Below are 14,459 nucleotides of genomic sequence, written 5' to 3'. Positions count from 1 at the left end.
ACTAAGTTTTACTTAAACTACTATTTCATGTAGACCATGCTATAATCAATTCCATTTACGGGGTTACGGCTACCTCGGGGACTGTTACTATACCAGCAGTCTACCATCTTGTTACGTGAAATATAATCCCTAGAAATACAATGGAGTGAAGTACCTATATGTACATTGGATTCGCAATTATCGTTTGCAGATGTAGAAAGCAAAAGTGAACATTTTACTGTGCCATTAGGCAAGGCATTGGACATATACTGAAGATTCATGTGCTACTGTGTATTTAGGTCCGGAGTCATGAAACCGTTCTCATGCTCAAGCGAAGCCCGAGCTTCCTCTTACCCTGACACCAGACTTAGACAGTTTGACAGATAGATGTCATCCAGGGCCCGTATCCATGAAACCGTTCTCATGCTCAAGCGAAGCCCGAGCTTCCTCTTACCCTGACACCAGACTTAGACAGTTTGACAGATAGATGTCATCCAGGGCCCGTATCCATGAAACCGTTCTCATGCTCAAGCGAAGCCCGAGCTTCCTCTTACCCTGACACCAGACTTAGACAGTTTGACAGATAGATGTCATCCAGGGCCCGTATCCATGAAACCGTTCTCATGCTCAAGCGAAGCCCGAGCTTCCTCTTACCCTGACACCAGACTTAGACAGTTTGACAGATAGATGTCATCCAGGGCCCGTATCCATGAAACCGTTCTCATGCTCAAGCGAAGCCCGAGCTTCCTCTTACCCTGACACCAGACTTAGACAGTTTGACAGATAGATGTCATCCAGGGCCCATATTCATGAAACCGTTTGCATGCTCTAGCATGGATTTTGTGCTTAAGCCCTATTTCTTGTTCCGGTTATAACTTGATAATACAATTTTATTCTGTCGATGATTTGGAAAAATGTTGAAGAGACTTAAAGTCGAATAATGTTTTCATTTGATGTTTTGATCGTTTGACATGATTTAAGTGAGTTACAAGAATGTTGTTTTGAGCACAAAATCCATGCTTGAGCATGAGAACGGTTTCAGGAATACGGACCCAGGTGTGGGCCATTGATTCTGTGCTCAAGCAAAGTTTCACATAACACTATTAAATCATATGTAGCTTCACGTAGCAAGAAGTCGTCAAGTGTAGACACTGGAAACACTATTTGGCTTTAATTCTTTCCAATTTTCTTACACATCATTCAAAATATAGGATTGTTTTATTGATAAAGCCATGGCGGGCTGAAATTCTGTGCTCAATGAGTAGAATTATGTAAAGTGACTTCATTGGTCAAGGAATGTTATACTTCAGTGGAGGAACGACTAATAGGATCTCTCCCCACCGTGAGGGTAGGGCAGATAAATCACCACCCGTGGAGGTGATTATTGACTGTCTAACCCTCGGCTGAAAGGGTCTCCTCTCAGGGCTCGGCGTTATTGTAATGAGCGTGGTCTGATATACAATATAGGTCACTTTGGTTCTATACCTTAACACGTGCAGTAAAGTAATTCACAAAAATAATTAATTTTCTATTAATGACATTCTGTACATCGAATACAAATATGTAATGCATGAATATGATTAACATGACTTTTATTCGAGAACATGTAAATGTTATTCTGTGTTTGAATACATGTATATTTAATATGTGTCTTTTGAGTGTTATCGATCAACTATAGCCCGCGTCATCATTGGACATATCAACGAAAACTATGGCTACTCCTTCTCGTCATGCCCATTTGCGAAGTTTCGTTTTAAACATTTGTGCTGTGATACCAAAACTTTATAATTTGATTCAAATGAAGACAAAAGAACACGCCTACATTCTTTTGTAAACAACTAATACAGTCATGATCATTTTTACTTTAATGTCAGTTTTACAATCGTGCCTGATGACATTTTATATCAATTACCGTTTAACAGAGAAGCTGAACTTTCGGCCTACCCCAGAAGTAAAATAATTGTTTAGTTATCTCTACCGAAACCATATTATACCATTAGCACGTGTCCCGGCCTGGTTAGAATCTGGAATTGATCATTCCATATATACAATGCTATTTCTCAAGGGTTTACTTCCGATGTTGTTACCTCATTACACCTCTGCATTGATGTACTAGTTACACCCCTAATTAAGGTCACAACCGAGTTTATGATGATGACTAGAACTCCCCCATCAGCAGTTATATTTCCAGTGACAAACATCATGTGATAGAGCTCATTCACAATGAATCGATCCAAGGAGCCACGTGACTGCATTGTAGACGCAGTTCTCATTTCTACCAAGAGTTGTCGTTCTTTACACCCATTTTCATCTCAAAATCAACATGTTGAACGTTAGGTACTAGCCTCGTCTGTTAATAATATTATAGGTGTATTGACAGACGATGCTAGAACCTTATTATTATCTTAGAAAAATAAACAACTGCAGTGTACTTAAATATAAACGTTATTTAATCATTTTTGATAGAAAAAAAATAGTTCGTATTCGTGTTCTGTGTTGTCATTATTCAAACATCCAAATTAACCATGCCAGAAAACGTACCATTTGGCGATTTTAAGATAATCACATTTAAACATATCATTAATAACGATTGTGATAGGGATAATTCGTAAAATTTAGGTTTCTGTGACACTTTCTAAAGTGATACTGACTTCTTTGTTTATTGTACGTCATAAATATTCCGGAGGCAGAGATGTCCGGAAGATCTAGAGTTCCACTAAGTTTCCTGCTGTATTCCTGGATGATATCCTATATCAGCACGCACTGCAAGGGAAGGGTTCATTTCTCTTTCGCTGCAGTTTGTCTGATTTTTATGATTTTTGTGCTATTGTGTTTGTCTACCCTATTGTGTTTGTTTACCCTATTGTGTTTGTTTACCCTATACTCCAAACTTAGTTCTTTCTGTGTTGTTTTGACCATGTCATTTTCCTTTGTTGTCACAACGTGTCACAGGGACCTGCGAATTTATTACAGCTATCTTTGGATCTAAACTAAAGTGTTTAGAGTAATTTTACACGAGTATACCATCATCATGGGGGTGGCATCTTTACCGAATATTTATCTAAACCCATCAAACGTGTAACATTACTATAAACACCTTAGTTTAGGTCCAAATATAGATGTAGCAAATTTGCATGTCCCTGTGAACGTGCAACAGATATGACAGATGTTTACCAGATGTTTTTTGAATAACTTACAGAAACATTGTTTGTCCCGTGCAGTTTTGTTTTAAACATATTTTAATGTAATTTATATACAATGGGAGTTTGGCACAAGTTTAACAACTTATAATAAGCTCTTTCCCTACAATATATTACTACAAATTATCAAGATGGCATATTTCATATATATGTATATGTGTGTGTGTGTGTGTGTGTGTGTGTGTGAGAGAGAGAGAGAGAGAGAGAGAGAGAGAGAGAGAGAGAGAGAGAGAGAGATTAGTTGGTAAACATGAAGGAGTGCAAGAACATTTGCTCAAAATCTGTTACATGTAGTATGTAGAATAAATTGGTGCGTCTGTTTGGCTATTATGATGTTTTCATGATATGACAATTAGTTATTACCGTATAGTAGTAGCTGCAAGTTAAGTGGAATGAAATCATCTAATTCGCCATGGAGTTTAATTCTCTGATCCGCATAATTATTACAAATAAAAAAGTGATATGTATCTTCGATAGGATGTCCACATTGACAGTGCTGAAAATCTATTAAATTAGCATGAAATAAGTGATTGTTTAAGGTACTAGAGTTATTTTTCAATCTGGTGTGTAAACTATTACTATTTCGATCACCAATAAGATAATATATAGGGACTTATAATGTATTTAGCGTGCGTATCTTTAAAAACTGTATATGAAACGCTGTGTCTTATATTAAGGTCTAACTGGTTCCAGAGTCGGATTGTGGAGGGGACAAAATTGAAGTCGTGAATTTGCTAAACAGCAATTTTCAGCAATACGGAGGTTATAGTGTGTGTTTTCTGAAACTGTNGATTTTGTAAAACAGTTGTAATTTCCGCCAAGTTCTACGTTCAGATAAAGTTTCTAGACCAGTTTCAAGATACAATGATTCTCTACTTGAGTAGATGTTGACTCGGTGATAATCCTTACACTAGGATGCAGTTGTACCGTGTGTGTGATGACTAACATGATGTTAATGATGTGATTCGTAACTCGACAGGATACTTCTTGATCAAGTGTTGTTGAAAACTTTATTTTGACCTCGCTTATTTACTGTTTAAGCGAAAACGCGTACATGTTATCATTCACTTTCATTAAATTGACCAAAGGCTGGTATGCCGAATCGTATTTATAGCAAAGGTACATACATATATGTGCGATGTACCAAAAAAGTGACTGTGCGGCGGACGATTCTTGTAGTGGTTAACAAGAAACACACATCGGATGTAGAAAGCTTTTAAATTATTTCACAATAAATATATTATAAAATACATTGTACATACCAGAAGAGGGCTTGTATAGGCATAACGCCTGTTGTCCAATTCCTTTTAAATTTGTATAAGATGCAATATTCAATACAATCTTTGTGAAATGAGAAAGAAAACACATATCGGACCAATCGGGAACCGACGGCACTTTCCGTAAACAAGAAAAAAGGATATTCTCGTTTACGGAAAGTGCCGACAGATTTCGATTGAAATGAGACGCGACAGTAAAAAGAAGGAGGGAAGAGGTCTTCGTTAAAAGGAGTCGAGCTGTCTGGTCACCAATGGCCGACACACCCTCGAGTGGTGATCCGCTGATACACGAACACATTGCATGGAACCATCTTGTGAATAGTTCAGCAAGCTATATATAGATCAAGCAGTTAAGTTTATCATGGAATGTACATATTGAATATGTTTGTAAGAAATTATCAAAGAAAATTGGAGTGTTAAAACGAATCAGAAATTTCATGTCCCAAGAAATGTCGAAAATGGTGTATACGACTATTGTTTTACCTCATTTTATGTACTGTTATTCAGTATGGAGCAATCCTACAAATGAGTCCCTTAAGGAAAGAATATTTAAACTTCAAAAGAGAGCAGCAAGAGTAATTCTAAATATAAGAGAAATTCGTACACCAACTTCGTTACTTTTAAACTGGATGCCTATTCACGATTTTTATACTTTTAGAAAATGTGTTCTAACTTATAAAATCCTTAACGACCAGGCTCCATGATTTTTAAAACAAAATTTATTTACCTATGTAACCCAGATTTCAACAAGAACCACAAGATCTTCTGCAATGAACCAGCTCTATATCCCCAAGTGTAGAACACGTTTTTACAAAAATTCATTTAGATACACTTGTACTATTTTATGGAATACTTTGGAAGAAACCATACGAACCACAACAAATTTCTGGCTTTTAAAAAGGCATATCTGGCCAATAATTTAAAAAAATATTAGATCATGAATACCATGTGTTACCGGCGGACCAAGTAGGTAGGGGATTCCCAATCACTGGGAAACCGAGTACTATATATTTCATAGTACAATATTTGAAATTATCCCTATGGTTCTGTTTATTATAATTTCCTGAGATAATCCTTATATTACCCTGTGACAAATATATTTATGTATTGACTTGTAATATGCTGTGATATTTTCTAATGTTCTAAATGCAATTCTGTGATATTTAGTGATACAATATAATAGGTTGTCTTAATAATGTATTGTACTATTTAACTACTTTTTTTATTTTATTGTGTGTCATATGTCTCTGTATGCGTGATGTGCTGTTGTTTTATGTATGTATATATAATGTGTTTTACAGGGCCATATTGTAAAGTAGATGAAAATCTAAATATGTTACCCTGTCTAAATAAAAGAATTTATAATTATTATTATTATTATTATAGCAGTGTTGCAGCTGAATAATTTTGTTCCTGCTTCTTGTGTTCCATTTTATCATGTACCGTCTCCAAGATAACGTCAAAAAGCTGTCAGATCAGTGCCGACGTTGATTCCAGAAGTACGCGTTTCTAACAACGACATGCACATGCTAACAATTCGACAGGGAAAATGAAGTGATCTGCCTGAGGAAAACTGTTTATCAGTAAACATGTACTGAATACCATTATTACTGTATGCTGTTGAGCTTTGACTCTTGCCATTCTAGAGGATATTTATAATTAATTGACATTCTAGAGGATATTTATAATTAATTGCCATTCTAGAGGATATTTATAATTAATTGCCATTCTAGAGAATATTTATAATTAATTGACATTCTAGAGGATATTTTAAATAATTGACATTCTAGAGGATATTTATAATTAATTGCCATTCTAGAGGATATTTATAATTAATTGCTGATGGACACCGTTCCCAATGGCATGCTGTAGTTATCAAGGGCAAACAGTTGACATTCCATTTTATCAGTTTTCAGGCACCAGCTTCATTAATGTAATAAGCAAAAACAAATCGTATTCCGGAAAAGTGGTCCTTTTATGGGAAAATTTTCAAAATAATGAAAAAACAGGAGTGAGCTGCGACCGGTGTTTGTTGGGTTAAAACAGTCTGTACTTCCATCTTCGTCTATGTTCCGATGTAGCCAAATGTGTGACACAGTTGACTTGTGACCAGATGAAGTGAAGGTTCGAATCCAACTTTAGGTTCCTTTTTTTTTTTTTTGAATAATTAAGTAATACGATATGTCTCCTGTCTGTGCATGTTTTGATCATGATTCATGGAGATTTCGTGCTCATTTTTTCCACTCCACGTGTTACAATATCTTTCCTTAATGGACAATGTACCTGTTGTTAGAGTATATGTTGTAACGAAATCCTACATGTGGGGTTGAACAATCAGACAGACAGACAGACTAGTATTGCCATGATTAGTTGTTCATTTAAAGTCCGCATATTTCATTGACAAATATTGATTCTTTTAAGTGTAAGGTTTTTTTCGGCTTGTGCTTGAAATGGTTTTAATGAGAAAGCGATGGCCAGGCAAGTAGTATCCCATTAACGCCATACTTCACCATCCTCGATAATCGAGGAGCTACGCTCACTGTCGCTCTCTGCACCCCTGCAAAATCGAAAGATCATTGTGCACAACCTTGTGGGCGAGACGAGAAGGCTAGTTTGATCATTTGATATATATAATAAAATAGACTAGCTTTGAAGTCGGGCGTCGTTTCTCCGTAATCTTCAAAGGACAGGTATCGGTTATATAATTATCGAGGATGATGATTTCACCCGTGTACGTTTTACCTGGCCACTGTACCATGCTATAATCACATGTAGCCTTTTTGATGTCATATCAACCTGTTTAATACGTGTGCAATGTGAGGTACGTTATCTTGTGGGTAAGATTACACTTCCCGTTGGAAAACACAGGTAATGTCTTGAAGCTTTTCATTAGAAATGGGATTTTATCATTATGTTCGATTAAACAAAATGTCGGAAACTAAGGAATTGAATAATGTTTTACTGTACATATATAATCGTTACTGGAACTTTGTAGGACAATTGACGTGGCGTCATAGTCTTCAGGAAAGCAGTATTGAACGATTGATAATTATCAGACGAACAAGCTAAGGTTATATTTATAGGATAACAAAAATCTTCAACTTGTTTCGTCAGGCGCGTAGCTACCATGTAAGCCAATAAGCCCGGGCTTGCACATGATTTTGAAAAGTATAGGTTTTCATGACATTATTTTTTCTAGCTGATACTATACAGTGGAGTTTGAGTTTTGAATATATAGTATACATATGCAATTCCTCAGATATGATACAGTGTTAATAGTTAGTACAAAAATGTATGAAGTTTAGAAATGTCCATTGCATTAATGGACAGTTCCAGGCGGAACTAAACTGCTCGATTGAGTAAATTGAGAAACTCACGCCTGGCGCAAACGACTCCGAGTATGGCACAGTGGACACAGACAATCAATGTGTTTTTTTTATGAAAATATCAATTTGGGGCACATTCGGCCCCTTTTGCCGGGGCACGTTCGGCCCCTTTTGCCGGGGCACATTCGGCCACCCCGAATGCAACTGTTATTGTGCCAAGTGACGTCACTATTGTTAACGTCACCCAATTGACCACAAAAATAATATTTTTAGGTCGCAAAAATTAAGATTTTTTTTCTTTGTATTCACTGATTTGTTCTGGACTTATTTTCCAACAGAATTGAATGAAATTCCATACACTTATTAGTAAATTGTCTTCTCTATCCTTCATGCCATACTTGCCCTGGTAGGGGCCGGATTTACCTCAGGGCGGGGCTCGTCCGGCCCCCAACTCTCTCGACCTAAAAAGTCCAATAATTCCCAAAATATGGTCTTGTTTACGATTTGGTTATTAGTTTATGAAAGACGATACATTTCTTTTCTAAATGACATATATAAATATGCATTTCAATAGTATAGTACATGCCTTCCATAACGTCTTGAAAAAAAAAAGGGGCCGTGTTTGCCCCGGTCCCCCCTACACATGTATTATACATGTGTAGGGGAGACCGGGACAAGTCCGGCCCCTTTTTTAAAACTATATTATAAATTACAACATATCATTATCTCAGACATCAGGACGTGGGAAATGGCTCCTGAGACGTTCTAGAAAACAAAATTTTCATGGGGGAGACCCCCCAGACCCCCCTTACGGGAGGNTCGTATCGTATGAGATAAATGTCAGATTCTCGCTTATATGTCTGAACACGTCACAGCTGTCTATCAGTTTTAAAGAGTTGTACTATTCCATATGCTATCTATGTATTTCACATTAAAATTTGGACCAGGCAGTACTTTCTCGTTAATCGGATATTTATCATCGAAAAAATAAGTAACAGTCACGTGACATAAGTATTTAATATTACATTTGTACGTCAATTTTCCATTTGTTTTTATGTTAATTTACTTTCATAAAATCGATTTATCTTACTATGATTTTCGTTAAAAACTATGTAACGTGAAAGAACTATTGCACGTCATTGTAAAACATGTACCAGCCTACTTAACAATTTTCTTTTGCTGACGCCAACAGTTGTGATAGTCGTCAAATGAGTCTGCAAGGCACCGTCCTCTACCGTTTAAATACATAATAATGATACTAATTCGAGGTTCTTATATACCGCTTTAGCACAACCTCGTTCGTAGGTCGTCTCAAAGCGGTTCACAACTATTATCCGTGGTTATAGGGTCTTTGCAACCAACCAATATCTTTCTCAACTCCCTGGGGAGCATAACGCCGGTGCTGCAATTTCGGCGCTCACTGCTAGCATTCAACAGTTCTGGCACTGCCCAACCACGTACTCATTTACAGCTGTGTAGACTGGAAAAAGCGGAGTAAAGTATCTTGCTTAAAGAAGCAAGACAGTACCGTGCCGTGACTCGAACCCGCAACCCTTTGGTTATGAGCCCGGCGTCCTACCACTACACTACCGCGCCTTTTAAAGAAATAGAAACAACAAATCAGTGGATTAAAAGAAATATATTTAATGAGTTAATATACAGGATAATGTAACAATATGCATAATGAGAGGTGTATCAAACGATGTCCATGTCGCTTGTAAATTCTGCTGCTGTGTTGTGTGTGTTCAATCTTATCAACCGGAAATGAGGATTAGAGTTTCATAAACCCCTTTTTGTTGAACACTGTAGTTAAAATCAACTCAGTTTTTTCATCAATTACAGTCAAATCTATTTTCACACTAGAGTATCTGATAATCATTTCAAAGATGAAACACGGCGAATTTTTTTGAACGCAAGTCCAAGTGAAGACGTTAATATAAAATACAGCGAGAGTGTTGTTAATTAGCGGCATACACCTGTACTTTTCCACATTCGATAAAACCTGCAATTTGGCAAGGTGACGCGTGCATGTGACCTGTCTCCCAAATCATTGCTTATCTCAACCTGTTTCCGAAGAACACCACGATGTAGTCCTGTATTCAGAGTTACTGTATGACTGGTAAGATACTTTGCTAAGGTCTCCTGTGATTTTTGTTGTACATGATTAATGGCGGCCCACTCTTTTTGTGTATGGTTATTATAAAACGTAGCTGCCTGATAGCGCCAGAATGATTTAAGACGCCCTGTGCTACAGTTACCAGATTTCTAATTCGATTCAGAATGAACATACGATAGACATTTTAAGAATAAACTGTCGTAGAGAGTACGTGTCCTTGTAATAAAAAGTGCCTGACACTACCCTAAGGAGGTCGTAATGGTCCTTATACAGGATATTTCCTTATGCATATATCTGTCTTATTCGTAAGTGTGAGTTGTGGTTTAAATCATACGCATTAATTTAGAATTATGTGTATTTACAGATCTAGGACGACTAATGATGACAACACACCAGAGACAAAATAAATAAACTAATATGTACATAAATACTAAAATGAAATTTGACCTGAAAAAAAGCGAGTTTACATTTTTAAGTCATGGTCCCGTTTTGTAAAAACATATTTGAAATTTCCTCGCTTTCTACTGTCAACAATTATAGAACGATGAAACATGTTACTCTAGACAATTCTGACCTAACCCTATCCGGAAAATGAAATGCACCTACTCTCTAGCAAGGAAAGAATAACTTCTTATCTCTAGTCTGGAAAACTCACTCTTGCTATTTCAACCGAAAAAATACCTGAATAGTCTCTAATCCGAAAAAAACTCCCTCTTGCTATATTATCCGGAACATTAACTTGTAACCTCTATTCCGGAAACTTACACTTGCTATTTATGTGCGAAAACTACATATGACCTTTTTTTCTACTAATTAACCCGGAAATGTATGTCTTCACTTCCGAGTGGTCGGGTAGCGCAATGGATAACGCACTCGCTTTTAACCAAGATAGCCGGGGTTCGATTCCCCAATCTGACGTGAAAAGGTATGAGGTCACCTATCCGTTCACATGGGTTTTCTCCGAGTACTCCGATTTCCTCCCACATTATGACCCCTGCGCGATACCGTTCGGGCCAACAAGAGTGATTAATATAAGTTGATAAAATTTGTTTCACAATTGTTGTAAAAAAAATAAAGTTCATTTATTAAACATCACTACCTTTCCTATCCGGAAAACTCAACATTCCGACTCTTTATTATATTCGGATATTTGTCCATTGTGTCTCATTAATCCGGAAGTATGTTAATCGTGAGTTACAGAACCCAGACGTGCGACGCGTAAAAAGAAGTTGGGTTAAACCGATCTAACAGCAGTAACATATATAATAACTAGTAAGACAATGAGGGATCTACGGGACTGTATTGCACTTCTATCGCCCAGCCTGCTGGTTGTTGTTTATAAGATTAGGACTGTTGTATTGGAGACATCTATAGGTATCGGTTGTTAAGCTTCACTTGTACATTTTAACGGATCAAAACGCTTGAAATCCCGAACTGAAAAAATGAAACTGACAAACTAGTGCTCCAGGTACATCTTCCAAAACTTTGCTATAGGTTTATTAGCCGAAGATAAGTATAAATCAGTGCTGGGAGGCTCTGTACGGGGTGCCACGTGTTCGGTTACACTTTCGTTCCAAAGAGGTGTTCAGAAATCCCCGATTATCTCCTCTGTCCCTTTAGTGTGGTATATTATACCATCCTATTATCACAACCTTTATATCATTTGTTTATATACAACATACGGATCATACCAAAAACACATGATAAAGGACAATATCAATTAAACATAGCAGACGATGTAGATTTCAGAAGGTCAAATGTCAAAGTAAACTTGGTCTTCTCCTCCAAAATGGCTGCTACGAAAAGCGAACCTTGTATCCAGGTATCCATGACAACACGACAAAATGACGTAAAATCTGATATGTAGCTGATGGTTTTTCTGTTTATGATCACGGGATCATTTTGAATGGCTTGGTCACTGTCGATGTTGTTTATCGTCGGCCTGTAAAGGTAAAAAGAGCGTTTTTAGTAGTCTAAACATCTTCATCTAGCTACACATAGAAACTGTGCAATACATTGATTCGAGTACGACTTCTACATTTCTATACTACACGTTTGATAAACGTGCTGTGTATCAATGCCTACACGATAGAAAATAATAGGAGCCAAGAAATATCTTCAAAAGTCACAGTTGCTATACTAGTTTTTTCATGTTTATCGGGTATTTGAGAGTCTCAACGCCATGTGTTGTACAGTATCTGGACGAGGACATGTCTATTTGTCGGACTTGGAGTTGCGCGGTTAATTATTATAGTAAAGAGTTAAGCATCCGTTAAGTACTCTATCGGCACAAACACCGTATACAGTTTCAAATACTTCCGTTTCTCTCTCGGCACAACTTCCGTTTACCATTTATACTTCCGTTTCTCTCTCGGCACAACTTCCGTTTACCATTTATACTTCCGTTTCTCTCTCGGCACAACTTCCGTTTATTTATACTTCCGTTTTTGCCCTTTACACACCGACCGTTTATTGTGATAACTCACCTCCATACTTATAACATGGGTAGGGCACAAAGTTTGGTCCACTCCTTCTGAGACAGTACGACAGATGGCGCCTCCTCTTGTCAACGCTGTTTGTTTCGGAGGGTGCCTCGCTCTTCTCTACGAACCCTTCTGGCGTTGGGAACACTTCCTCGTTCACCTTCCCTTTACTGACAAGCTGCAGTGAAGAGAGCGGCAGTAGTCATTACGACAATCTGGTGTGGAGATATCTCATTATTGTTTTGTGACATTAATAAATGTTTAGACCTATAATTGGATGTTGAAAAAACATGTCAATTTCCGAACTATAAATTCACATATCCGACCCTTCGACAGATATCAGGTGGTCATTCTGACTAAGTGAATACTGACTAAACAAACACTGAACCCGATGTCAGTATAATGTGTCGGGGTAGAATAGTGTCCTGTGTGCTTTCGGCATGGTAGTGCAGTGAGGTAGCACTCTAAAGTCGGCATCAGATCAGCACTATCGCAAGGAGCCATACACACCAACATTCCATCTCCGCCACAACTACCAATATCTACGCAATCATTACACATAAGGAGGCACCAAACAAAACAAAACGATAGAGCGCTAAAGCAAGTTTGGGTTATCTCCCCTTATCCATGTTATTTGAACACGTGGTAATAATATTTGGAAACCGTCAGACTTACGTACGTGTACCTACGACTGAGAATACATTAGCTACTGATGGTCTTCTTTAGCCAGATGGACAATATAATAGAGCAGGAGTTTAGCTAGCGTTTATGCATAAAATGTGAGCGTTAAGGTACTTGCCAACCCTGGAAGGCGTTAGGTTGTTTCGTGATTGTAAACAAACATGCTAGTACACATTTTTTTATATAATTTCTGACTAGCAAAACATCACGCCATGGAGCCATGCTGCTGGAGTTTAACGTCCTCCTAACAACCATGACAGTACGCGTATGAATACTGCGACAAACGGATGCAAATACCATGTAGTTGCTATTTACTTAAGAGTAAGCAAGAGGGCTATCTTAAACAAAAGCAATATAATACCCTGACAAATGAACTGCGAGTGTTTCAACGATATAAGGATTCGACACAATGGCTCTAAGCGTTAATAAAGAAGCACGCCCACCAGACAACACCAGACTTATCAACGTGGTCTGGCCGTGAAAGACTTTGTAGTCAATGGGGAACCTATAGGATCATGTCCGAACTGTGAACTCTGATAGGTATTCTAACTTACTTCTTTTAAGGCATTGTAGACAAGCTCTTGCATCATGTCGCCCAACTCCCTTGTGTCCATGTATTTCGGTCTTTTCTCCTCAAGGTGTTCCTGAAATCAACAAGTTTTAGTGTTTTACATCTATTTGCTTCTCCTCAAGGTGTTCCTGAAATCAACAAGTTTTAGTGTTTTACATCTATTTGCTTCTCCTCAAGGTGTTCCTGAAATCAACAAGTTTTAGTGTTTTACATCTATTTGCTTCTCCTCAAGGTGTTCCTGAAATCAACAAGTTTTAGTGTTTTACATCTATTTGCTTCTCCTCAAGGTGTTCCTGAAATCAACAAGTTTTAGTGTTTTACATCTATTTGCTTCTCCTCAAGGTGTTCCTGAAATCAACAAGTTTTAGTGTTTTACATCTATTTGCTTCTCCTCAAGGTGTTCCTGAAATCAACAAGTTTTAGTGTTTTACATCTATTTGCTTCTCCTCAGGGTGAAACAACGAAACAATTAACTAACAGTGTTGTAAAACTATTTGTTCTCACATGAGACTTTTTAGTAAATGCGATTGCTATTATTCCAACACGAGCCCGTGGGCGCTACATTTCCATGCTTTGTTCCAGTATGTGTGATGTTTTCGCTATTATTTGATGACGCGCGCGAGGTAGAGAACCGTTGCCAATATACACGTGGTCTTCCCCAGGTAAACAGTTAGACAACTATCTGTGAACACTTCACAGTGATATCAACGTTTGTATTGCATTGTAACAGTGTATACAGACTGTAGTCTCCTACAAATGAAGATCAAGTAAAGTTTCAAATAGCATGTTTGGGGGTATTGCCATGATTTAAAACTGGACATGTTGC

At 37.6% G+C, this 14,459-nt stretch overlaps 1 protein-coding gene across 3 annotated transcripts in view; it reads right to left on the bottom strand.

Moving 5' to 3' along the window:
• Nucleotides 1-9,405: 9,405 nt before the first annotated feature.
• LOC110461981 overlaps nucleotides 9,406-14,459 on the bottom strand; it is a 36,956-nt gene continuing 31,902 nt past the window's right edge. For all 3 annotated transcript variants that reach the window (XM_021515735.1, XM_021515734.1, XM_021515736.1), the window contains 3 exons: nucleotides 13,617-13,706; nucleotides 12,385-12,559; nucleotides 9,406-11,840 (listed from right to left, as the gene is read on the bottom strand). In XM_021515735.1, the coding sequence (XP_021371410.1) occupies nucleotides 11,830-11,840; nucleotides 12,385-12,559; nucleotides 13,617-13,706 (276 nt within the window). In that variant the 3' untranslated portion in view covers nucleotides 9,406-11,829. The remainder of the gene's footprint in view (nucleotides 11,841-12,384; nucleotides 12,560-13,616; nucleotides 13,707-14,459) is intronic.

Source organism: Mizuhopecten yessoensis, unplaced genomic scaffold, assembly GCF_002113885.1.
Source record: "Mizuhopecten yessoensis strain PY_sf001 unplaced genomic scaffold, ASM211388v2 scaffold10713, whole genome shotgun sequence".
Taxonomy (NCBI): domain Eukaryota; kingdom Metazoa; phylum Mollusca; class Bivalvia; order Pectinida; family Pectinidae; genus Mizuhopecten; species Mizuhopecten yessoensis.
This window is presented reverse-complemented; position numbering and strand designations above follow the sequence as displayed.